Source organism: Lutzomyia longipalpis, chromosome 2, assembly GCF_024334085.1.
Source record: "Lutzomyia longipalpis isolate SR_M1_2022 chromosome 2, ASM2433408v1".
Lineage (NCBI taxonomy): Eukaryota > Metazoa > Arthropoda > Insecta > Diptera > Psychodidae > Lutzomyia > Lutzomyia longipalpis.
Genome location: NC_074708.1, coordinates 40046715 through 40074392, shown reverse-complemented (window position 1 = coordinate 40074392; position 27678 = coordinate 40046715). Strand labels below are relative to the sequence as shown.

General features: G+C 34.3%; 1 protein-coding gene across 1 annotated transcript; it reads left to right on the top strand.

Moving 5' to 3' along the window:
- On the top strand, window positions 1–27428 carry LOC129791418 (GATOR complex protein MIOS). The gene is made up of 4 exons (XM_055829589.1): window positions 1–656; window positions 6893–7362; window positions 10618–11428; window positions 26557–27428. The coding sequence occupies exons 1-4, from the start codon at window positions 137–139 to the stop codon at window positions 27324–27326; spliced, it is 2571 nt and encodes an 856-aa protein (XP_055685564.1). The 5' UTR covers window positions 1–136; the 3' UTR covers window positions 27327–27428.
- Window positions 27429–27678: the final 250 nt, after the last annotated feature.

Sequence of the window (27678 nt, the reverse complement as noted above, 5' to 3'; positions counted from 1 at the left end):
GTTGTGCGCGAGCGCTACCATCAACTTTATTTTTTACAAGAACAGCTGATAAAACGTAAACAACACGGTGCAGTGGTGACGAAGTGCGTAAATTGAAGTGTTTTTGTGCGACAAAAAGACACCAAAGTGACCAAAAATGAGTTCCATCGAGGGTCTCCATTGGTACCCACGTAACCCTGACTATTTCTACACGTGGGGCTGTGAAATGAATGTGTACAAAGTGGAATCAACGCTCCGGAGGCAGTCTGTGCCATCCAATGCATACCTGGACCTCTCACCGTGTACCACGGGGGTGTTGCAGGTGTCGGAACCACGATACGTCTACATCCGCTGCACAGCACCATCCTTCCAACCGAATTCCCTCTTAGCCGCCGCGGGTCTTATCAACGGGAAAGCTGTGCTGTGCAATTTCCTGACCACTCCGCACTCGGACACAAATATCGAATTCACCCCAAAGCACTCACGACCCTGCCTCTGTCTGGCATGGAGTGAACCAGAGACTAATCTACTGGCCATGGGGTATGATAGGAATCGATCGGACCACAGTATCTTTGTGTGGGACACGTCAAAGGAACTGAGTATCGTCCAGCACCTCGGCCTCTCGGAGACAGCCCATTCACTCTGCTGGGACAAGAATGCTCGTGTCATTTATGCAGGTACATGACTCCTGTGCTGAATTAATCCTTGCCAATCCCCAAATTGCATCCCCCACACACCCACCCACCCCTATCTCACACAGAAAGAGATAGGAGAGCTCACTCCGCACCATCAATTATGCATTTTCAATTAATCCCACCCCAATCTCTCTATATGTTTGCATGTGTGTGAGAGAGATTGGGAGAGTCAAATTGGACGGGAAAGTCAATTAACGGGGAGGGTGGAGGGCACCATTTCCCGCGGATGTCACCCCAATCCGGCCAAAATTGGTGGTGGTTCGGCTAAAAGAATTAAGGCGGCAAATGATGCGTGCCTGAAGAGATTTAGTTATGGCCGCACAATGAGATTAAAATGATTGAATGTACCCAATAATTGGCTCTATTGAGAGGTGGATGGTTTTCTTGGTAAACCCCTTCACCACCCACAGCTTCAACACAGGATAAGATACATACCATTTACCACTAAATTGTTTGTATGTAATTCATAATAATTACCCCACATAGTGGCTAAATGGGTTTGCGTTGCAAGAGAACTTTACAATAGCCTTTAATTTTAATGAATAAATTAAGTTTCTCTTCTATATTTTATGCTCTCTGAATGCTTTTCTATGCTCAGAGAGATTTTTAGAATAAAATTGAGGATAAAATAATAAAAAACAGATTAGCAATACATTGGCTAAGGACCAAAATTTTTTTATAATGATTTTTTAATATGGGGAAAATAGGTCAAAAAAACTTTCTAAGCCTTTTGATTGGTTCATAAGTTCTATCAAAACATTCCCATTGGCCACTTAATCTCTTCAACGTCACCACCAGGTAGAGCTTTGTTAAAAAGCTCATTTGAACAAAGTATAATTTAACAATAATTTGTAGAATTTTTTTATCGTTTCATTTCGCGTGTCTTTGTGTGAAATCGCTGGATTTTCAAATACAAATAATGACTCATTTAGCCCCTTATTGCCCATACTATTTAACCCCATCAATTCTCTCCTCTTCAATAAGCCCCAAATAAAAAAAGACTTCTTTGAAGTCATTAAAATTATTCTGCAAAAAATCACGTATTCAGCTGTATATAAGCATATAATTTATTTCACCTCATTTTAATTCATGAGAAGATAATTTATATGTATTTTCCTCATTTTCTTAAATAAAATAAATATAAAAAAATGATATATGAGAAAAAGATGAAGAGCTAAAACGTTCGTGTTTTCCTCTTGAATTTTTTTTATTGATTTGGAAAGATATTCATAAAAATGTTCTTCGTGAGTTATATTGCGGTAGAATGTTCCAAATTTGAATTTATTTTCTCCTTTATTGAAGTGAATTCTTCCATAAAATCGCTTGAATACAAAATTTCCTTTTTTTTTTCTTTTGAATAAAGCTTAATTTAATTAAGCTGTTAAAAAGGTGTTCAAACGATGCAATTTTAATGTTTTAGTTTTCTAATTTTAATTATTATTTCAATTAGGACTTTTTTTTATGTTTTATGATATCTTAAGAACGATTTGGTAGATTAATTTTCTCTCAAAGAATGCATAGAAGCTTCTGAAACGCTAACTAAAATTAATCAAAATTCGTCAAGTTAGATTAAGGATGTAGCCATAAATACTTATATTATAGGTGGTATTTTTGCAGGTATTTTTGGCTTCAAAATAAAAATAAATTATTTCTGTTTGAAAAATCTTTCAAAATGTGTTTTCAAACACAAAACCGAATAAAAATCGAAAAAAAAACTTAACCCTTTTCGGATAAAATTTACTAATTTTTAGGCTTTAATTCTAGTTCTTTTTAGTCTTTAATTAAATATTTTTTAAAGGTTTTTGAGACTGAAGACTCTGCCTTTTTAGGACTGAAAACCAAATAATATTTTTAGGCATGAATTGATTTGTTTAAGCTTTTATTCCTCAATCTCTGTCTTTTTAATCTTGAAAAAAATATTTTTATGCTTTTTTTTTTAGCCTTCTTAGGCTTAAATTTAGCCCGTTTCGGGTTCAATTTACTACTCACTTAAATTTAGCCCTTTGCTTCTCAATCTGAGCCATTTTGAGTCTAGAAAGTAATATTTTGATTTCTTTAGCAAATCATCCGAATATAATTTAATTCAGACAAACACCCCTTGATTAATAATTAATTTTCTTTCAGAACACATTTTTGCTAGTTCTTCACCTTCATCACTAAACCTGCCATAAATCGATCTTAACATTTTAAAGTTGCAGAGTTTCTATTAAAGTTTTCCTCTTCAAAGTTATCCATACTTATTATTTATAACCTTGTTGCCCTTGTTGAATTGCTGTGAGGGAAAATATTGAATGTGTGATAATGATAAGGAGATGTACTGAGACGAACAGGCGGGGGTGGGGGGACAGTGTAAGAGCGGAAAAGGAAATAGGAAGCTGAGTAAGTAAAACATAAATGTAAGACATTACTTTCAGCACACGTCTTGCTGGAAGCGATTGAGAAATGCATGTTCTCTTCCCTTCATGTATGTATGCTCGCTCTCAGCTCTCTTGTCTGAGGCTTGGGTAAAGAAAATCGCTTTATTTTTCAATCCAACCTTGGTGCACACGGGGGTAACGTTAAAAGGATAATTTTTCTCAAATCCAACAAATGTATTATGGCAATATGTTTCACGTTCCTTGCTTAATAATACATTGAAGACCACAAATCAGTTTGCATGGAACGGGGAGGGGTGGGAGGAGAAGAATAATCTCATGAGGAATCGTTTTAATTTTTCACTTTTAGACGGCCAAAGACGGAAAAGAACTTGCAGAAAGTTCTTTCAGGGAGAATATTGGAAAGTTGATAAATAGATTTTTTTTCAAAAGCGAATAATACAGCATAAACTCAGGGCAGAATTGAATTTAGTTTTATGCAATTTTTTTATCATCAAATTGAATTTACTTTTATGCAAATTCTTGCAAAGAAAATTGATGTAAAAGTAGACAGATTGAAAGGTTATTTGATTTAATATCTTACAGGATATTCAGAGTTTTTTCTTTAGGAACGAATAATTCAACTTTTTCAGCAAAATAGAGTTATTTTAAGGATGGTCGTTCTAGCATAAAACTTTAAGATGCATTGCTTTATACACAAAATTAGTTCCTTCCGAGAGCATGCACTCCGATTGCTCATTCTTCGGGGGTAACTTTGAACATAACAATGCTGTAAAATTTATACCCTTCACCGAGTCTTTTACAGCTGAAAATTTATAGATTTCTCACCCTTTTGCGCGCCCAGATTTGAGGTGGGGATTTTTTTCTCCTTTCAAGAAAAATCTTTACTCATTCATGGAATTCTTTCGTTCATTCTGCGGGGGGGATCCATCTTCCTCCACCCACCAAACTAACCAAATCCGCAAAATGTGAGAGAAAACGTGAATGCAGGGTAAGAATAAATATTCCTTTTGGGAAAAATTTTGAAATTTGTATTAATCCATTCTCCACCAGTCTGCTATTAATCCTTATCCCATCTATCGCGTTTGGGGGGTCTGTGTGCCATTTATTTCAACCCCTTGAGACACTATACTCCTAGAGGTTACGCGATATTATTTTAAGATAAGCAGTGTGGAGCACATGTCGCTACATTTTGAGATTATCTTGCACAAGAAATCTCAAGGGGACATAAAGTCAACACTTTAATCCACTCCAAAATCCTCCGTTGACGCAGTGTTTCAAAACTTACTTTACCCATTTTTGGGTAATATTCATTTATTTCCCAACCGTGAGATGCTTTTTGTGCGCAAATATTTTCATGTGGAGGCTTCTCTCGCCGCCCCCGAAATACTTTGCGTCTGTGAGGGAAGGGAGTTTTGCTAACAAAAAGGGAAATTTTCCAATTTAGCACAAAAATGCTTAAACTTTTATTTCCCAGCCATTTAAGAAGAAAAATCGATTAGTCTTCTTCCAACTCCAACCCTCACCCTCACCCCCCTCGTGGCATTCTTCATCTCAACCCCCGTGGCACTCCGTTTTCTTCCGCCTTATTTTCCTTCTCCTCCACACAAAATGGACATCATAGTCATAAAACAAACACAATGGGAAAAAATTGTTCAAACAGAAGAAAATTCCTGGACGTCGTTAATGATACTTGCGAAATTGCTCTCGAAAAGAAAACCAAAATGTGTATATAATAAACGGGAAGTGAGCGAAAAGAAAAGCTTCATGCGGGTGCTCCAAACAGAATGTTGCTCTTTCAATTTAACATTTTTCTCCTATAAGAGAAAATGTTGGGAAATTTAAATTTTAGTGCATTTCCCAATGAGTGGAGCAGCATACTTTCTTAATGTCCCCAAAAGTATAGCACCCATTAATGATTGGAATGTCCCTGCAGAGAGGGGTATGAAAAGGAAATAATTTAAATCATTTTAATGATTTTATTTGAGTGAGAATTTTCTTCTTTGAAGGAAAGCCCCTACAAAAATTCAATTAACCTCCTCTAAATGCTCTGATAAATCTTCAGGGAATTACGCGTTGTAATTCAAAAATTAAACATTTTAATCCAAGGAATGACTTTTGTCCAATTCAAAGTGATTTGATTGCTATATACATTGTACATATTATATTGAGAAAGCATTAAGAAGTTAAAATCCAAACGAAATGAATTTATTAAAATTATCTTGTGGACAAATTCAATTTGAGGGATGTGTTGAAAATTCAATTGTTGAAAATGAAATGAAACCAAGTGGAAAAAATGCGATATCCGATAACGTATAAATCTTGAAAGAAAGAAAAGTAAATAAATTGCATCTTTCAATTGCAACAGCTTTTTGTTCCACCACAACCCTTTAAGAACAATTGAAAAAAAATCTTGGGAGATTTTTTTTTACTAAAAATTAGAAGTAGATTTTTCTTTTTTCTTTTTTGTCTTAGAATTCGTCGATTATAAGATTTTTGGTATTCTGGGAAAAATCTTTCAAGATTTTGACTTTTTATTTCTATCTTTAAAAAATGTTCTTGAAGTGCAGAAATCTTCTATGTGGAAAATTACTTTTCCAGACCTTATTAAAGACCTTTCTCATCTCACTGTTTTCTTGAACAAATTCTTATTTTTTTTTCTTTCGCAGAACAAAAAAAGAAAGATTTTTAAAACTATCAAATGTCAAAATCTTACAACATTAGCAAAGATTTTTATCAGAATCAACACTTTACTTTTTTGTTGAATTAGAAAGGAGGTTTTTCGGTACTTAAACATCCCTCAACCTTCTCATTCTAATTTAGAATTAAATATCTTCAAATAAATTAAATTTTGAAAGTTTAAAAATAAACAAAGCAATAACCTTAATATAAAGTTTTCTCTCAAAATTTCCCCACAACAAAAATTAAATATTGAAATTAGAATATTAGAATTAGAATTAGATTAGAATTAAAAATTGCCTTAACTACATTTATATAAAATCATTAGATATTTCTTTATGTTAATTGTTAAAAAGTAATTTAAAGTAGTGTAAGGTTAACAGTAAGGTATGAGCGGATTAACGGGGATTAACGGGACAACGATCGCCAACCTTGTCGGGACAGTCAGTGTTGTGATGGCAGTGACTGCGACAGGAGGTGTATCGGCACGTCCTTGCCGCAAAAAAATGAAAATTTCAAAAAGAATTGTCCATAGTGTAATTGCAGGCCTGAAGAAGGAGAAAAAAGTCTCCGAAACGTCGCATAAATTCAATAAAGTCAGCTCCTGTGTTTTCATTCCCCTACATTGCAAAGTGACTGAATTTCCCACATAAAACAATCAAACCAATTTATTTGACTAAAAATTGAAAATTGAGAAACATTTAAAAGAAAATTAAAAAGCATTTAAATTTCGATTAAAATTAAATCAAACACAAATCCCTCACGTCACTATAGATTGAGATTATATGTATGTGCAACAACACGTTAGGATGCTTGAAATAAAGCATGATATAGTTGGTATTTCAAACTTCTGAATTGTTGTTTACATAAATTAGACTTTCCAACAGAAATGTTGATTCATACGTGGCAAAGATTTCTCTCTCTTGTGCTTGTGTGTGAGCTTTCCATCAAGAAATTCATGCATATAATTGAAATTCCCCACTAGACAGGCGCAGCCCTTGAGGCTCTTCGGGGTAGGTGGTTTGAGTGTTCGGTTGGCTCATACAGAGGAGGTGAAGCTTTTTGGGAGGGGTGGTGGGGTGTGTGTATATATCCTAAATAATCATCCTGCCAGGAGGATAATTCTCATCTGACATCAGTGGAATTTACCTCTCTGTGTTGCAGGCATGAGTCACAAGCACATCAAGGTGTGGGATCTCAGGTCAGGGGGTACGAGTGTGTCAACAACGAGTACAAGGGCCATCCATGGGCTGTGCTTAGCTCCTGGTGGTCGCTATTTAGCCAGCTACATCGATAACAACTTGACTCTGTGGGATGTGCGGAATATCGAGAAATCGCTGAGTCAGCGGCAGACACAGAAGAATATCAATCATCTGATTTGGTGCCCAACAAGGAGTAGTGTTTTGAGTATTCTTCAGAGGGATTCACCATTTGTTCATCTTGTGGATCTCCATTGGTCGGGTGGGAGTGACATGGAAGGTGAACCCTACACCATGAAACGCTATGCTGCTCCCTTCCAGTCCAAAATTCTGTCCGGAGCACGGAATATTACAATTCAGCACATTTCGTGGCATCCAAAAGATTTGGAAAGGATGTTAGCTGTAACTGGTGCGGGAAATGTGACGGATTTCCAGGTAAGTGGTGTGGAGGGTGTGAAAAAAAAAAGAGAAAAGAATTCAATGTGATTTTTTATTCTTCACACGACACTCTATAATCCCTTGAAATACTAAACAGGAGGCACATACAAGGCTATGTTGGAAAAAGTCACCAACCCTCCCCCCCACCATCCCCCTATCTCCCACAAATCCATCCGAGTGCGTTAGACTGTTAGACTATACTCTGTTAGCTCCCTTGACGCCCCCCAAATTACGCTGGATTTTTGCTGAAGTGCAATCTTTCTGTCGAAATCGGCATACAAATACTCTGTCCTCCCTCTCTCCCACTCTCCCTACATTGTATATAGTTATTCTATATGTATGACAAATTTCCAAACTATATACATTCACCCACCCACCACCCACTAGCCCACCAAATGTGCCATCGAAAGTGTTTGTAGTGTATCGAATTTCCTATCCCAATATACTTTTGAAATTTCTATCTCTGAACGAATATCCACAGCCCCCACCAAGTCGCATACATCAGGGGAGGGATTTATGTATGTGATATTTCATGAGAATTTCAACTATATATATGGAGAATGCTCACTCAGGGTTCTTTTTACGAATGGAGCGAAACCCTGAGTGAATTTCTTTCATGGATGCAACGGAGAAGAAGTCATATCCATTCTCTTTTCAACCATTGCCGTTTATCCACGTGAAGTCAGTACCTATGCATGCAGCATATATGAGTTATGCTTTTATGTAAAAAATTTAAAGCTATGTCATAGTTAAGTTATTCGAACAATATACACTGCCCTCAAAAAGTTTCCGGGCAAGCAAAAATGGGGTATTTTTAAGGAAAATTTTAAGTAGGTATATCTCCGACTGTGATCAACTGATTTTTAAAAATTTACCAGATTTGGAAAGGGAATTAAATTACCTTTCCATCTATAGTGAATTCGTTAAAATCGGTACACTAGCGGCCGAGATACAAAAGGTCAAAGTGAAAATTTATGAAATCGTGAAAAAAAAACGCTTTTACCTAGCTTTACCAAAATGGCTGCCAAAAATTAACAGGTTGAGCGATTATCAAAAATTTACCAGTTTTGGAAAGGTGAGATATGTATCCTTTCCAAAACTGGTCGATTTTTGAAAATCGGCAAACCACAGCCAGAGATATAGCCACTTAAAATTTGCCTTCAAAAATACCCCATTTTTGCTTTCCCGGAAACTCTTTGAGGGTAGTGTACATATATAATATTTCTGATCTCCAATGCAATATACATATAAGTATCAACCAGAGGATTTTGACATTGCATAATTTTGAGCTTCCTTTAGTGCACTGCACACATACAGAAGATTATATAGTGTGACAAATGAGTGGTCATGTCAGAAAACATAACTCCTCTAATTATGATTCGGAAATTAATTGAAAAATTATTCACAAGAGGAAGGATATGGCAATCTCATGCCTTTTGGTTATTCATCATGATTATATATTGCCAACAATTAGGGCATTGTGAAAATGATTTGTATATTCAATTCTTTTCATTATAATATTTTATGTTGTTTGATTCGTCGAAATTCACTCGAATTTTTTTTATGAATAATTGAGAATTAATTGGTAAATATCGTTGATTTTTTTTATGAATAAATCTTAATTTTATTTTATCAGAAATTTAACAATATTGTGCAAAAATTCTCAGAGGCGTAGGAAGTAATAAGCATCGCCTCATTTCTCTGCTTTCTGGCGACGTTACGATTAAATTAATAAATAGAAGTTACAATTATTGATAGAAGATAATAAAAGAAAATAGAAATGTCGCTAAATAGCAAAATATATTAATGTTTTATTGACTAAATAAATGCCTATTCTTGAATTTTTCTTAACAGTATGAATAAAGAAGTAAGTTTAGAATTTTTCATTTCAAGCTTATTTCTTTAAAAATTTTGTATCAAAATTTAATATTTGAATAAAATAGTACAAATTCTGTCTGATAAAATATATTTCAAAATACATTTACATAAATTTCTACAAAATTATGCAATAAATAGCGTGATCTATATTCAAGGAAACACATTATTTTGCACACGAACTTTCTAAAAAAGTATGGTCTTCACCTACATTTATCTTTCAAATTTGGCAATTTAATCAAGAGAAATAAGAATATTATTTCCGTGTAGAAAAAAACTTTTGAATTTTAAATTTTCTTTGTGGTTTTTTCGAATTATAAGTATTAGTTATTAAAGTTTTCAAATGCAAATTTCCCTACTTTAGCACTGAATTCAAAATTTTATTTTTTCACAAACTTTTGGGAATTATTTTTTTTTGTACAAAATTCACTTAAAAGTTTAAGAAATAATTAAAGTTTTTCATTTATTAAAGCCAAACCGAACTTTATTCTTGGACTAGCAACTTTATTGAGCTTTCTAGTGGCAACAAATAAAAGATGTTTCTGACGGGTGACAAGCTCTTATTTTTGTGTGAAAAGCATCTCAAACAACTTTATGAAATTGAAACACTTTTAGATGTTTTTTTTCTTCTTAAATTAAATTGTGGCTAAAGAGAAAAGTTCTAATTTGATGAAAATTTAAAATCTAAAGCTTCGAAAAGAGATTATATTTTAAAAATTTATGCAGTTTCTTTGCCAAAAAATACATGGCGAATTTTTCTCGCAACGTGCACGAGGGAAATTTGAATTTATAATATGTCTCTGCATAATTATATGAGGTAGGTGTGAAAGAAAGTCTTCCTCATTCACCTTTGGCACTTTCTTGAGTGATTTTGTTGTGATTGGAGGTCGATTTTATAATATAATTAACCTGCAGCTGCGGCCAAGAATTTTCTTATGTAAAATAGACCTGCTGAAGGTGCCAAGAATGGACGAAAAGAATTGTTTTCTTTCCTCTCTTTTTTTTTACTTAGAATTAAATTGATTTTCTCACGGCATTTCCTCCACCCACCGAAGAGAAAATGTTAGCTTAAATTACTCAAAGCTGGTGCACAAATCATAAAATTTCAAAATGTAATTTCCATTCAAGATTTTCACGTTTTAGATGTTTGGAAAACACTCCTAAACATGAGATGAATCTGCATCAGTTTTTTTCTTCTTCTTCTCCATACCAACCGCATTGCCATAACACTGCAAGTGAATCCAATTTTTCAGAGTGCTATGAGGGAAAATGAGATGCAGAAATCATTTGTGCGGGGGTGGTGTGATAGAAAAAAAGTAGAAGAAGAGGAGAAAAAAAGGAGAAAATGCTGATGTGAAAATTTCTCGTTTATTGCAGGTGCCACAGCGTGTTGCAATTGCATGGGACACGAAGAATAATTTGTGGGGATCTTCGGGGGTACGGCTGGATCTTATGCAATTCCCTGCAAATTCACCAACTGTGTCCGGTGATGCAGCACCAGATGTGTCATCTAGCACAGATGATGATATAGCTGTTGTTATCTATCGGCGTGCAATGATGGACTATGGGCATGGGACGGATTTGCAGCGAAATGAGGAATTAACGCAAAATTCAAAGCTCAAAAGTGTGTGGAAGTTATTGGCGCATATGAGTCGCGATGACTGGGCACAGGGGTTGAAGAAGAAGTTGGGTATCTCCAATACACCCGATGTGGTGCAAACAATGCACCGAAGTGAAATTATAAACATTCCATGGCCAGATTTCCCGGCATTTGGCTACATTCGTGTCTTCCGGAGTGAGCATCGGGACTTTGCGCAGCAACTGTGCGGGTGGACATTTGATCGGGAACGCGATGGGACATTCACAGCATGGATTGATGATCTCATGGTGCGCAAGGAATTCACACGAGCTGCCTTTGTGGCTGTTGTTCATCTCCGTGTTAAATATGCCATTGAAATCCTAGCCAAGGGTGCAGATTTAGCGGCACCCGAGCACGCTAATAGCTATCGCATGGCAGCCATCGCTCTGTCGGGATTTAGTGTGGAAAAGAGCGCAATTTGGCGCAATCAATGCAATCAAGCTCACGCCCAAATCACCGATCCCTATCTACGGGCTATATTTGCATTCCTCGCTCCTGATTCAGCGGAAATGTACGAAATGGTGCTCAATGAAAACGACATATCACTGGGTGAGTTTGCTCTCTTATTACTTCTAATAATTTTCAAATTATTGCGCATGAAATTCACTTAGGGGAAACCGGGGTAGAAAAGTTATTCGAGAAACTAGGATAAGAGCTCAAAATAACGTAAGTATTTCTTGACAAGTTAAAGGGTTAAAAGGAGTTAAAGGGTGGAAAATTTCCTACTTTCCTCTGGTAAGTATGATATATTTATAATTTTCCCAGTCTTTTGCAACCAAGGGGGGTTAATCTAGAGGAAATTATTCAGATTATTTGCTAATACTCGGATGATTTGCCAAGAAAATTAAAATATAAGCCTAAGCCTAAAAATGTTTAATTCAAGCATAAAAGATTTAAACTGAGCCGAAAAGTAGTAAATTCAACCCAAAAAAAAAGACTTTTAAGCCGATAAATATTGGTTTTCAGTCCCAAAACAGCACAGATTGAGGTACAAACCTTTTAAAAAAAATCATTAAAACATAAAGAAGACTAAATTCAAACCGAAAAGTAGCAAATTAATGCTAAAATGTAGTAAATTGAACGTAAAAAAAAGACTAAATTCAAACCGAAAATTCCTAAATACGTTATTGGATTATTTTTCGGTTTTGCGTTATTCCGTTTTAGCATAAGTTGTTTATGTGATGTCAAATATTCAGATATTCTGAAATATTCTGATGATTCCCTTAAAAATCCAAAATATTCGCCAGATAAATACCTTTTGTTTGTCACTTTTATTACTCATCTCTCCCCTAAATACTAGTAATTTTTATACCATTTAAAGAACTCTAAAAAAAATCCCCAAGAAAAGCTCTGTATGTACTATAAAATTCATTCTAAAAGTTTTTTCATCTTTGCAAAAAAGTTTTTAATCTTGAAAAGTTAAAGAACAAGCAAAGCTTATCTAAGAACGAATTCTTTCTTCTTTTTTTCTGAACACTTCTTTTGTGGTATTTCGGGTATTGTCGTCAGGTGTACATATGTGCAAAAGTTTCCCCACAAGAAAAAATATAAAATTTCATTTGAACGCTTTTTGCAATTTGTTCTCAAACTTTATTTTTAATCAAACCAAATGAGTTTTTTAGTGGACATTTCCGCAAAACTCATTCTCTTTTTAATCAGATTGAATTTTATTGATTGAAGTTCAAAGAAAAATAAAAGTAAGAAGAATTTTAGAATATTATGCGAAAAAATTTCAATAATTATCACTGAAAATTGACTTTTGTAGATTCATTTCGAAATCAGATTTTGCCGGAAAGTTCTTGGGCAATCTGGGTTAAAAAATCCTCACGTTTTACTCACCGGGAAACTCTTTAAGGGTATAGAGCTCCTTCCGCATTTACCTCTATGTACAACAATTATGTCCCCATAATAACATGATTACCCTGAAACATTTTAATTTTTTTCTCTCCACACATTATGGGTATTTAAAGAAAAAGAACATGGTGGTAGCCATTAGACATTAGACTATTCTGTATATATTTTCTTTCCTTTTTTTCCTACCCTCTCCCAAAAAAAACGAAAGCTGGGAAAAGAGGTTTTTTGCCACCCATAATCCCTATGTCATAATCACCCAAAGAATTTTATTTTTTTAAATGTGCTCAAGAATGAAGAGAATGAAAAGAATTTTTCTTTAGAAAAGCTTTTTCTGATTACCTGCAGCACGTTTTTTCCCCACCATCACGTGAAACCATTTATAATGTCTTTTTCAAACTTTAATAATCAGCATATTTCAAGTCTATGGTGTTGTTTTATTTTTTTTTTTTTAGTTTTTTCAAAGAAGAAGAAAAATTCTTTTTAACCTAAAATAAACTCTCACACTTTCTTAAGAATTTTCAAATAGGATTTTATTGCAAAATTTTCTAGATGAAGAATCAATTGTAGAGATGCATCCTCTCTCACGCGAGCTTTCTCTTTTATAAAAAGCACATGCATTGCATAATATTGTACAATTCACACACACAGAGGGTTTTATGAAAAGGCGGAAAAGGCTCTAAAATGGTCAAAATTTGCAAAGATTGCATTTCTCTGTTATATTTTCTTTTGCATCCCTTTGTATGCATAAAATTCATGTTAAATAACAAGTAAGAAAAAATATGCTTGTACATATTTTATCTCATAGCATCTCTTTCTTTCTGACAACTGCCTCATTGTATGACAAGAATATCTCTTTTTGGGGATGGAGAATGTAAAAATTTTTGTGGCGTTTCAGCGAGAAAAATGCTTCAGATGGCAAAATTTGTTATATATGTTTGCTTTTTTTTTTTTTTTTTTTGATTTCATCTCCACGGAAATTGCCCAACTCATTTTTGCACAAAACAACTCCAAGAGCTTTTGTAAGCAGTAGCAGCAGCGTTTACACATTTGTTGCATGAGAGAAAATGTAAATGAAAGTGTCCAAAACATTTCGAAAAAGAACAAACATTAGCACATAATTTTAACAAGGAAGGACCATCGTGTCTGCCTTCTCATAGGGAAAAGTCAGCAATTGGCGTCTCTCAAGAGGGTGGGGGTGGGGGGAATTTTGAAATTTCATAGGACAACGGAGATGTACGAGGTACTGTTTAATAAACAATGCTCCCCATGATAAATGTTGATGTTGATTGTGCACGAAGGAGGAAAATCTCTTGATATTTTCTTCATTCCGTTTTCGGGTGGAAAAGTTCCTTCCTTGGCAACCCATCTTTCTCAACACTACGTGCTCTTGCCAAAAATTTTAAACGTACAAACAAAGCTTTATTATGTGTATGGAACACACATAGTTTGTATTAGCAAACAAAATGGAATTGATAGAAATGCTCTAAAGTCATTTTTTAATGTCTTTAGAATTTTTGGATCTTTATTTGACAAAATTTTCTTTCTTTTTTTTTTGAGGGAAAACAAGAAGAAAATTATTTGATAAGCTTTTAATTTTACTTTTAGAAGGGAAAGTTTAATATATTGGGTGACATTCACTAGTCAGACAAACTTAAGTTTTCTTAAAATTCTTTAAGTCTTCTTAAGATTCTTTAAATTTTCTTTAGATTCCTTAAGAAAATCTTAAAATTTCTTAGGAAAAATGTAAGATTCTCAAGTTTTTAAAAGGAAATTAAAGATTTTCTGAGTAAATCGAACAAAATTCATATTTTTGATGATATTTAAGAATTTCGATGACCGAAGGCGAACAAAAAAATCATCAAAAAATATGCATTTAGCCCAATTCAGCTTGACTGAAGAAATCTTAAGTTTTGCTTAAGAAAACTTAAAAATCTTAAATTTTTCTTATAAGATCTTAAGTTTTTTCTTAAGGAATCTCAAAAAAACTTAATATTTCCTAAGAAAAATTTAAGATCTTAAGTAAGGAGGGGGTTAAGCGAAACTTAAGATTTCTTCAAAGATTTCGAAGATTTTTTTTATTGTCTTCAGGCATAGAAATTTGGAAAAATCTTTATCTACTTAAGAAATCTTAAATTTTTCATAAGAAATCTTAAGTGTTTAAGAATCTTAGGTAAACTTAAAGAATATTAAGAAAACTGAAAGAATCTTAATAAAACTTTTTAAAAAATCCTTAAGTAAATTTAAGTCTTTCGTAAGGAATCTTAAGTTTGTCTGACTAGTGAATTTCACCCATTGACTAAATCTTTATCAATAAATTGATAACAATAGCACCCCAATACCCTCCAAATAACAACACCAGCCCCAATTACAAAAAAGAATAAATTTCCTTCGGGAGTTTTCAGTGTAAAAATTCACGTAGTGAAGTCAATTTTATGAAAGTACTTTGCGCCTGTTAATTGGTGTTTAAGACGACAAATTACTTTCTACTTTTGCTTCTCCATGGATTTTCCATCGATTCTAAATTGTACAGACTTTTGTTGTATTTGTTATATATGTATTTGTTGGGGGATTAATCGTTTTCCATTTCTCTCCCCCATACATCTCTATGCTGTGTATATACAATTCGAAATATATTTACACTCCCTCACAAAACCAAGAAAAAAAAGAAGAAAATGAAAAAGAAAGTAAAATACTCTTTAAAAGTCGGTCGATTTCTTTCCTGTTACATGCGCAAAGTATAAGAAATTTTCCTTCAAGAGTTCTCCATTCTATGTGCTGAAGGAATTCCAATTGAATGGAAAGCAAAGGCGGGCAAAAGAAAGCAAAGAAAACATACCACTTGAAATGAGTTCTGGCAGAAAATAAGGGAAATGATATAAAATTTATTTATTTCACTGAGAAATCATTTTTTTTACTTGCTTCATTGTGCACCCCTATGCTGAATGAAGGAGGCAGGAGGAGAAGTTTTTTTTTTAAGAAAGAAAGATGTATCAGACACTTGCTCAAAGTAGCACATTTTGTCGGGGAATAACTGACTCAAAACGGGCGTTATAACACTGAAATGCAGATGAAATGCCATCAATGATTTCGCGGGGAGAATATGATGTATTCATCCATAAAAAAGCAGAAGAAGAGTGCGTGTACCACGGGCACGGCTTCCGCCATATGTTACGTGACTAACACAGTCTTTATGCGGCATTAAAATTTATTTGCAGATAAAATCGCATACTTCAACAAGCTTAAACAAGAGTACTTGTGAGATTTTTTTTCTTGCCTCTTCATATGTAATCTTCTGCAGAGGAAATTCCTCACATAACCCTTTTTTTTGCACCACCAACGATGGTTCACCAAACGATTGACGTGAATGAGCCAGTTGACACAAATTGGCAAATCATTCTATGGGGCAATAGAGGGAGAAAGGAAGAGAGAGCACAGGAAAAGTGGAAAAGCGAAAAAGTCAAAGGGATACAAGAGGAGAGAATGATTTTCAAATAATACTCACTCAGAGTGGAAATCACGAGGAAAAAAAATTCCACTCTCTCATTCACTTTTCTCAATGATGAATTGGTCTTCTTGCAGAAAAAAAAGAGAGAAGATAAGAATGAAGAATGGATCTATTTAACTCAAGAATATTTTTTTCTTCTTCACCCAAAAGAGGAAATCACTTGCTCCGCACCGGCACAAGAATAGTTTTATTCACACAAACAAAAAAAATCTATATATTAATGAGTTAAGCTTTATTTAAATTGAAATTTAAAATATTATTTTAATCAAACAGTGACAAACAAAAGTTCATATCACGTGCAAACATTTTCGTGGTTGACCTATTCCATACAATGAAAGGTTTATTGAGTTGATATGTCGCTTAAATTAATCGGATTAATTGCAATTCAGGTACATTTTGCAGCATTTTATTTATTAATATTTGTTTGATCGTTTAAATATTGGTCAATTCTGTTTATTTATCTTATATATTGGCACGCTATATGTACATACACCTACACAGTATACCTACATATTTATAAAGTTGATTCAATTTAGTTATTAAGGTTATTAAAAACAAACACTTCACAATGATAATTTAAATTTTCCGCCTAAGGAAAATGGCGTATGACTTTAAAATGGCGGGCTAATAATATTGTAGGCGCCGATTTTTTTTTATTAACTGAGAGTGACTGTGATAGCCAACCCTCTTTCAGCGTACCGGTCCTCTCGGCATCAAGGCTCACGAGAGAATGACCAACGCATGATAAGCACCGCTAGGGCAACGCTTATCAACCATCACAGCCCTCTCCGAGAGAGATTACACACATAACGGACCATGGCACGGGATAATATTTTTGGCCTTCGGTCTCAATGCCTACAATTCGGCCAGCCCTGACACTGTTGCCGTCCCTTGGCAACGCCTTAGGTCTATGTAGGGTGGCATGTAGGGTAATTCAAATTAGGGTCCTCACTAATTTCTTTACGTTCCTTCGCATACTAGGGTCCTCACTAGCATATCACATTAGGGTCCACACTAATGTATTGGTCAACCTTATAATCTACTAGGGTCCACACTAGTAGTTCACATTGGATCTCCGACCAATGTACTGACCAATTACTCCACCATCTACTAGGGTCCACACTAGTAGATTGCATTGGACTCTCACCAATGCTTTGGCCATTATCCACTAGGGTCCACACTAGCAGATCACATTAGGGTCCACACTAATGTATTGGCCAACATCCACTAGGGTCCACACTAGCAGATTGCATTAGGGTCCACACTAATGCATTATAGCTACTCTTCAATTATTTCCGTTCTTCTTTGGCCATTTCCTCAATTAATGTGGCCATTAACCTACAGAAATAATTAAAAACATGGAACAAACTCACCGAGTTTTATTTCCCACTCGTCCAGTTCCATGCTGATCCTCTCCTCCTGAGATTAGCATGCCGCCCAAGATGCCCAAGATGGAATCGCCCACCATTCCATCATCCTGCCACTGCCTTCGGCCCTCCCGATCTGCAGCGGGAAACTCCTGACTCTCATGTAGGCACTTTCTCTGTGTCCGTGAGATTGACCTTCACGAGAGCATCCCCGTGCTCATTGAACACGTCTTGATCCTTTAGCGTGAGGATCATTGATTTCCCTTCGGTGAATTCTCTGGCATCATGCTCAACATGCAATCACCGGAGATCATGGGATCCATCGAAGGCTTTTCGTGCCTCCTTCTCATCCACTGAATCCCCTTGAATTTTCTCCTCCACTTCCTCGAGCCACTTCGCTGCCTTTCTGCCTTCTTGCGCAGCTTTTTCTTCTCAATTTTCTCACTTTTGGTGTGAGATTTTTTCCCGTGACGTCCGATCTATGGGCAAAGTTTTTAGTCCCCTGATGTGCTCCTCCTTGGCACTAAAAACCGCTCCAATTGGTGGGTGCATTTGTCGCTGCACGCGACATCACAAGCCACTGCACGATACACTTCAGCTGGAAACTGTTGACGATCACCCTCAAGACCCCCATTTGGGACATCCATGAGCACGTTGTTCCTCCTTTTTCTGCCCACACTATGCCCAAGCCACTGACACGCATTCTTCGAACATGTCTCGACATGTTCGAACGTGTTTTTTCCTTTTTTTTCCTGCTCCTCCAAGATCATGGAGCACTTTAACACCACCGATACGCTGATTAATCCTCCTGCGCCTTCCAGTCCCATTTCATGTTCCGTTAGGGACTCCCAGCAGCACCTCCTTGACGTCCTCCAAGTGCCATCCATGTGGCGCACTTTCTTTTTTCCACATGCCGCCACGACGACTTTGCATTTTTTTTCACTTTTTCACAGCTACGCACTTGGATTTTTTTTATACTCACTTCTATGGATACAATTTTGGTTGTATCCCACTTCTGAATTTGTAGGCGCCGATTTTTTTTTATTAACTGAGAGTGACTGTGATAGCCAACCCTCTTTCAGCGTACCGGTCCTCTCGGCATCAAGGCTCACGAGAGAATGACCAACGCATGATAAGCACCGCTAGGGCAACGCTTATCAACCATCACAGCCCTCTCCGAGAGAGATTACACACATAACGGACCATGGCACGGGATAATATTTTTGGCCTTCGGTCTCAATGCCTACAATATGTTAAAAACTAACCTCACTAATCTAAATTCTAACCAAGTATTAGGTCCTTTATAGAGATTGCATGAGTCAATGAAATGAAGATGACAATTTCATGGTTCTTTTACGAATTATATTTGAGGATAAAACTAACATAATTAATAGTTTAGTTCAGCTTCAATTGCTGCCAAGTTTTCAAATCAATGTTGCAGATTTTTTAAATAAAGTTTTATTTATGATTAGGCCGCCATTTTAAAATTATCAGACCATTTTCTTTAAGCGGAAAATTTAAATTTTTATGGTTTTTTTTTTATTTTTAAGCTTTTTATTGCTGGTTTAAAACAAAAATTAAAGAAAATCCTTATACATATTACGAAACGATTAATCAAATTAAGCAAAATCAAAACTTCTCAAAATAGTAAAAATTATTGAATAAAATGAATAGTTTTTAGTGAGTCAAAGGTTTATGGGTCAACCTTTAATTTCTATTGCATGATAATTTTCAACACGGTATAGTTATAGGTACCCCCCAAAGCTGATGTTTTATTTAGGGTATACACAAACACCATCAATTGCATTCACAACGGGGGAATAAAACAAGGTTGAATGTTACAAAATGGACAAAGAAAGGAGATAAATGGTGGAGGTGTCATTTACCAAAAACTAGTACGTTTAATATTGAAATTTCGCAAACTTTCCATACTATAAAACTGTTGTTCACTTCCACGAAATTTCCCCATCAATTGTAACTATATACATATGCTACGTTATGTATATTCGAGGAAAACTTTACATCAGCAATTCCTGTCTACGACAGTTAAATTGATTGAAGAGGGTACCAAACTGGGCACTGGTGCTTTTAAAACATTCGACATTATCCATCCGGTAAAACTGTCAAAGAATCTCGAAAAACTTTTTGCATTGCAGCTTCACCTGCAATCCCTGAAATTCGCCTAATTCCAAATACCTTCAATGATTGATGTTCACAAGAGTAGGTTCTTTTTTTTGTTATTTTTCCAACTGTACCACCATCACAGTATGTGGCAGATTATATCGCGAGAACTGGGCGAGAACACAGGTGTAGGTAAAAAAAAAAGAGAGATAGAACTTTTATTTGGGAGGGCATTCAACTTTTTTTTTATTCCCAATTCGCATTAATATATATTTTTTAAGTTACAGTGGGAGTTCTGGTAGGAGAAGATTTAGAATTTATATTATCCTTTTGGCAAAAATAACTAGAAAAATTAGGGTTGCTCCAGTAATGATGAACAATCGACAAGAACTAACCAAAGTATTGAGTTGAGAAATAGAATTCAAAAATTCATTTAAAAAGAAACTTTCCGAAGAAAATATGAAAATATCAAATTTTAATGAAATAAATTAACAAAAATAATTTTTTAAATTCAAAATTAAACTCAAAGATCACTCAAAAAGTTCTCAAGCCTTCAGAATTTTCCGATATCGTTTAAGAACAAAGAAAAATCGTATGCAAATGTTTAGATTTCTTAAGTGTATGGGGTGAAATTCACTAGTCAGTTTTAATTTGAAAAAAAACTTTAAAATCTTAAATTTTTCTTAATAATTCTTAACTTTTTTTGAAGAAAGCTTAAGAAAACTTATGAAAACTTAAGGCATTCTTCTGAAAACTTAAAGAAACATCAGAAAACTTTAACAATCTAAAGAAAACTTAAGAACAAACGTAGAAATCATAAAAAAATATGCAATTAGCTCGATATACTTAAGAAATCTTAAAGTTTTGCTTAAAAAAAAATAAAAATCCTTAATTTTTCCTAAGAATTATTAATTTTTTTTCACTGCCGATGGGCTTATATTTGCACTATCTATCTAATACATAATTAAAGACAATAAATACAGTCAACAATAATTTCAAAACAAAACTATTACACTGGTAAGAATTGCCACTGCGTCCTAACCCCAAGAAAGGAACCCTTAAAGGAAACCTTAAGATAACTTTAAGAATCTTAAGGAAAATTTAAGGATCTTCAGAAAACTTAAGACTTTCCTTTGGAATCTTAAGTCTGTCTAAATAGTAATTTTCTTCCTATCTTTCCAAAATAATGAACCAGCACATTTCCTTCTCCTAAGTTTATTTTGTGTATTCTGCAAAAATTTTTAGCTTTTCAACCCACCTTCCCTGGAGAACTTTCAAAAATTAAACATATTCTCCATTTTCTTTTTTGCATCAATTTCAAACTGCCGAAAAATTTTTAATTAGTTTCCTTTCCCATGTAGAGAATTTTCCAATAGTTTGCAATTTATTTTTGCTTTTCTTGCCCTCCTTCATTCTGCTTGAAAAACCAAATGTTTTTCTCACAAATTTCCTCTATATTTGCTACCGAATCGATTGCTTTTTGTATCTCAATGGGGTTAATTCTGCAAAGTTGTGTGCTAAATTAATAGTTTTCACACACTGAAAAACCGGGGGAACTAAAAGTGAAAAGAAGAGGAGAAGTGTAAATTGGAAGAACCATAAAGTCTTATATTTATATCTCTTTAGGATGAGCATTGTCTTGAAGGAGAGAAGAAGAGTGGATTTTGTACGTGGTGGTTGGTGAAAGTCTTCTTCTCCGTAAAGAGGAAAAGTCAAATATTTGAGGCATTTTATCTCACTGTAAATCCCTTTTTTGGTTACATCTTCGAATTACACAGAATGAGAGACCGACTTGTAAATTTTTTAGTGTTTAACTTGGTGGTTGAATAGCTAGAGCCAAGTTCTGGAACAATTAAACTCTATTAGTTAACTAATTAACAAATGAATTCACGTGAGAGTGCACCCACAGAGTGAGAAGTCAAAGGAAAAATTTCAATTAACATACCAAAAGGTCTTGTCGGTGGGTTTGGCATTTAGTATTCTCTGTGATGGTTGAAAATTCCATAATATTCATGGCGATTCAAGCAATGAAATATCCTTTAATTTTAATTAATGTTCATTGTAACAATTTAACAAAATGCGAATATAGAGGGTGAGAGTTGGAGTATTTTAAATACATCTTCAAAATGTCGATTGCACCCACTAAAAAAAAACCCCAAATTGTGTGTTTTTTTGCATCATTGTGGAAAAATACAAAAAGGGAATTTTAGTCGGTAAATTGAATTAAATTACAAAGCTTCACACTTGAATGATTTCTATGTGAGAATTTTTTTTTAAATAAAAACTTTGACACGTATTGAGTATTTTTTCAGGGAAATTAATTTAATATAGAAAAAATCAATAAAATATTTCAATATGTCAATTACTGTTGAGTTAATTTACCTTTGTAGTTAACGTATGAAAGAGAAGAATGCTTGTTGTTATTTGAGTGAATCTTACATGAATGAAGAGTGATTGAGCTGATGTACCTTTGTAGGATTGCGTGAAATGAAAAGAAGAATGATTGTTATTTGATTGGTCCGTGCGTGAATGTGCCGTGAGTGAGTGTAGTACCTTGGTGATTGTTGTGTATGAAAGAGAAAATGATTGTTAATATATAATTAATCTTGTTCGACGTGACCGGTTTTTTGTTGTCTATAGTCTCTCGATGCGAGCAAGTACTGGGTTGCGCGTCGATCCAATCAATCTGCAATTCCTTGGCTGAATCCGCTTTGATTAATTAACAAATTACCACCAGTACTATTCACTACCTCTTTAATTCAATTAATTATTTAACAGATTGGGTATTTTTATGCAAAATTTTAGAATATTTAGGAGCAAAAGAAATTACGCAATGTTTATGTTGATACAGAAAGTTTGAAGTGTTTCCCGCTAGGCGGTGTGACTGAATATCTAATTACAGTCTGACCTCGCTGTAACAATTACTTATATTGAAATATAGGATTTGAAAAATATGTTTTTTTTCTTATCTAAAATTAGAATTAAATTTTCATTGCGAGTAAAAATGTTTTTAGGTCAATAAATCTCTTTGGAATAATCGATAAATTAGCTTTTGAACCCAATTATCAGCATCCAGATAAATCCTCATGTGCCTAAAGGCCGAATTCAGCTGATAAAACGGATAAATCGATAGTATAATGTTGCCAGCATAAAATTCGGCAAATCAATGACTAAAAATTTAATAAAATAAAGCTAATTAACACTTTTTATGTTAAATAGTTTAAATTTATTTATTTTCAAGACGAAAAAATATTTACAAAAATGTCGCAAATCTTAAAATAAATTTTCTCAAAAACTGTAACCGAACCAAAAACATTAAAAAGAAAATCTATACAGAGTAATAAAAGTAACCCCATGTGACAGTAAGCAGATCCTTAAAGTTTATTTTGAGCAATAAAGCGAAAGGCTTTAAAATGTCTTTCTCTGATTTTATATTTAATGATTCACAGAACATAACATGAAAATGCAATTTGAAATTTATCTCTTCGCTTTCACATTCTACCCATTCCACATTTGTATTGGAAATCTTCTGTGTGGAAGCTTAAAGTCATTCTAGTCAGTAAATAAATAATATTGTTTGCACTACAAAAAAGAATCGCGAAGAGAACTAACAAAAAAAAATAAACTAACTTTCAATGCAAAATTACACGGAAAATCCAAAAGGATTTCTGATGCATTTTTTAAATGCATTTTTCTGTGGTTTTTGTGTTTTCCACTCCTATATATATGCATAGTTTTCCAATTCCAAAAAAAATGCAAATTTCTACTCACTGATCCACAGAGCTGCATCGAATTGCTGCATTAAATTCACATAAAATCCCCCAAATGGTGGATTTGAATAATTCTTTTTTAACTTGAATGCTTTGCATGTGTTTTCCTATACAATGATTAGCATTTTTTTGCTATGCTATATAGTCAGTCTGCTGCCCTATACTCTTTTGCGAATTGGGAATAGGAGATTTGGTCGCAACAAAGGGGAAGAGAGAAGGGAACAAAATTGGTTTGAAAGAGGTCAAATAAATATTTCAGTGTCTTCCGGGGATGAACATGCAGAAGAGATTCATTCAATCGAGGTCGTTTTCTTTGCAAGAACTCTGTGTTCTGTATTACAGGAGGGCTTTGATAGTTTTACATGGAAATACTAGATCAAAATGTTTTTTTTTTATGTTTTTCTCGTTAAATCTAAACTTCAATTGTATTTCATTTGAATTATATGGTGGATTTTTAATGAAAATAAGTTATTAATAACTTTCAATTTTTTTTTCTGAGAATTTACTAGAAATTTCAGTCAGGTTATTATATTTTCAGACTCAAAAAAATATCTACAATGCTAAAATATTATTAAAACTATATTGCCATAGGGAGATTTTATTTTTAATTACCTATAAACCAACAAATTTATGCTGTTTATGCTTTATTTATATTAGCAAAAGTTAGGGGAGGTTGGCCTAATTCCGACCTCTTACCTATTTTTTATATAACTAATAGTTTTTTTTTAGTCGTTTTGAAAGATTTAAAATTGTTGAATAAAAACAGTTAGAATGATAGATTCAAAAATTTTAAACCCATTTAAATTTAAAAATTATGTACACTAATTTGTAAAACAAAATTATATCACCGAGGAAATCATCTGAATTGATGGAACCCGTAATAATAAAAAAAAAAAATTTAAATGTAATAGCCAAAACACATTTTGAGCTATAAAAACTTGAATTTAAAAACTTATGTCTTGCAACTTGGTCTTGCATGATTATTTTTAATTTGATTATAAAACTATCCATCTCTACAGATTCGCGTTTACCTTTGCTTTAAACTTATTATAGTAATAAATATCCAAGAAAAAATGGATTTACAGATGTTTCTTACATAACGTGAAAAGTGTCTTGGCTATGACGTTATGGTTTACCCTGAATAGCTATAAAATTCTTTGTTGTTCCTAAAAAAAAATGACAGTAAAATCTTACAAATTGTAATTGTAGGTATATTGTAAAAAACACTAAGATTTCCTACAGAAGGAAAATCTTTAAAAAAAGAAATTTAAATTCTGATATAAATCTTTTCATTTCTTTTCTTACTATTCATCAGCTATAAGATTTTGAATGTTCTGGGAAAAATCTTTAAAGATTTTGACATTTTCTTTCTTTCTTTAATTGGGTTTTTGAAGGAAAATTACTTTTCCAAGGATCTTTAAAGTTCTTCCTGACTGTTTTCTGGAACAACTAATTCTAACTACTAATACTTGGTATGCCACGATTGTGGTATACCAACTAATTCTTATTAATTCTTTTTTTTTTAATAGAATTACAATAAAACAATTTTAAAATATGAACTGTCCAAATCTTGCAAAAACTTTTAAGTACCTATTTAATAAAAGAAAAGAAAAGATTTTTATCAGAATCGAACCCAAAATTTAGATTTTCGATATAATTTATTTATTTTGATAAAACTCTGCTTCTATTTATTTATTTATTTTTTAAATAATGAACAAATTGAAAGGAATTCGGGATAAGAACGTCATAGCTTCGGAGCATTCTAGCCTAGCCTGGCTTGCTCTATAATTTAAATTCTGTAAAATAAAAATCTTAAAGGATCGTACTTAGGCATTCTTTCCCTATTTCATAAATTTATGCATGTTGCTGACTGGAAATTGCATTTTTTTGGATTGGAAAATCGTTTAATTCATTTATTTCATTGCACTATTTGCCTTTCCCCCTTTATGTGCCATTTCCATGTGTTAGATGAGTTAATTAATCGATATCATAATTTTCACATAATACCATTAAAGCATTGAAATTTGGGTATAAAATCAATGGGAAAAATAATAGGGACAATATGGGATTTATTTTCTTTTGCCAAAAATTGGGTTTTTTTTAAATTTATTTTTAAAGGTTTTTTGACAAAGGAGTCTATTCATCTATATATGAGAGTTGTTCTGGATCGATAAATCAATTTTAACCCACAGAATTTTGTAGAGAATTAAAAAACAATGAGAATGCTTTAGTATAATTTAATTTAATAATTTAGTCTTATTAAACGTTTCAAAACTTTCCCATTAATGTTTCTTTGATGAATTTATCGCTATAAAATATTAATTCTTTGACGATTTCTCTTTCTTTTGTTTTTACTCTCTATAACATTTTGTGGGGTAAAAATGTTTTCTAGGTCCAAGGCAACTCCCATATGTAGATGAATAGCCTCCTTTTTGGAGATTTAAAAGAATTCAATTTTCAGTTTTGTAGTCTTTGAAATCAATTAATTAAAGACTCAGGGAAAGTAAGATGATTTTCCTGGAAAATTCTGTGAAATTTATTAAATAAATTTCCGAGTATTCAAGAGATGAGACTTTTAGTGATATTTCTGTGAATTTTATTTGACACGAAATATCAGAGATTTCCCAGAAGTTCCCTGGAAACTTATCATGATTTTCACGAATGTTTAATCACCTTTTCAAAAGACTTTTATCCTTGCATTAAGTCCTTTTTTCTTCTTTCTAAGCACCCTTTCTTTTTTTTTTTTGTTCCTTCATATTATTTAGAAAAGAAATCAATCTTTGTAGCAGAATAACGTACAAAGTACATAATAAAGAAATATATATAAATTTCAGCATAAGTTGTGGATGAATGGGGTCAAAAGGAGACTTTTCTGTCTGATTTTTGGTCTATAAATGGGGGGCGACGTAGCGTACACAAGGAGACGACGCCCCTTTGGGAGAATTGTGCAGAGCTTAATTTTTGGCGCGTGTTTGTCTCATCTAAATCCCGCAGAGACTGAAGAAGAATCCTTTCTACCTAAATATATATTTTTGTCTTTTTTTTTTTGCTCATTTCAAGGCGACAGAATGGGCTTCGCGTGTGTCTTCCTTTCGGATCAGCGCCTGTCGGATTATGTGAAATCCTCCATTGCGGCGTGCATCGAGAAGGGTGACCTCAATGGGATTCTCCTCACGGGGGCAACCAATGAGGGTATTACTCTCCTTCAGAGTCACCTCGACTGGACGGAGGATGTACAAACGGTGGCCCTAATCGCCGTGCATTTCATGCCGATTGATTTGATACGCGACTACAGGGTACAGTACTGGATAAGTAGCTATCAGGATTTGCTCAATACATGGGGTTTGTGGGAGCAACGGGCACAAATGGATATCCTCCTGGGGGCCATTCGTTCCCCGCCGCGTGTCTCCAAGTCAGTCTTCCTCATGTGCAGCTTCTGCGGGAAGAATGTGAGTGGGTGCATTCAGGAGGAGGTGCGGAGTCGCACGGGAACGGCACACGTGAATAAGCTCAGTTCCTGCCCGAATTGTCGCAAACCCCTGCCACGGTGTGCTCTGTGCCTCCATCATATGGGCACAATGACGGGGAATGCGGGGAGTCAGCACCTATGTGGCGGGCATAGTGCCTTAGGGTGGCAATCCAGGCCATTTTCCAAGTGGTTCTCGTGGTGCCAGACATGCCGCCATGGGGGCCACACTGAGCATCTGGCTCAGTGGTTTCAGCAACACACCGAATGTCCCGTAACATCGTGCAACTGCAAGTGCTTTGCTGTGGATCAGCCAATGCCAAAATTCCCAACAGATACCCTTCAGCCTGCCCATACGGCATAAGCTTCACACACCGCTCCACGCTGCCGCCGGAAATGCTTGTTTTCCACCCTATTTTTGTACCAATATCCAGTCTTTGTATAATAAATTTAATAACATGTTCAACATGCACCGTGTATTCCCTCCTTCTGTGGCGCGCGTTGCTTTTTCACATTGAGATTTGCAGATTAAATTTTTTTGATCAGAAAATTAGGATTTTGGTCTGAAGAATGTTTCGTTTTGGTCAGGAGAATATTTTTTATAGCCAAGAGAATGCTAATTTTGATCAGAAGAAAATGATTCAATTCCAAGAGAAATCTTCCATTTTGATCAGGAAAATGTTCCATTCGATCAGGATGAGCATTTGATCAGTTAA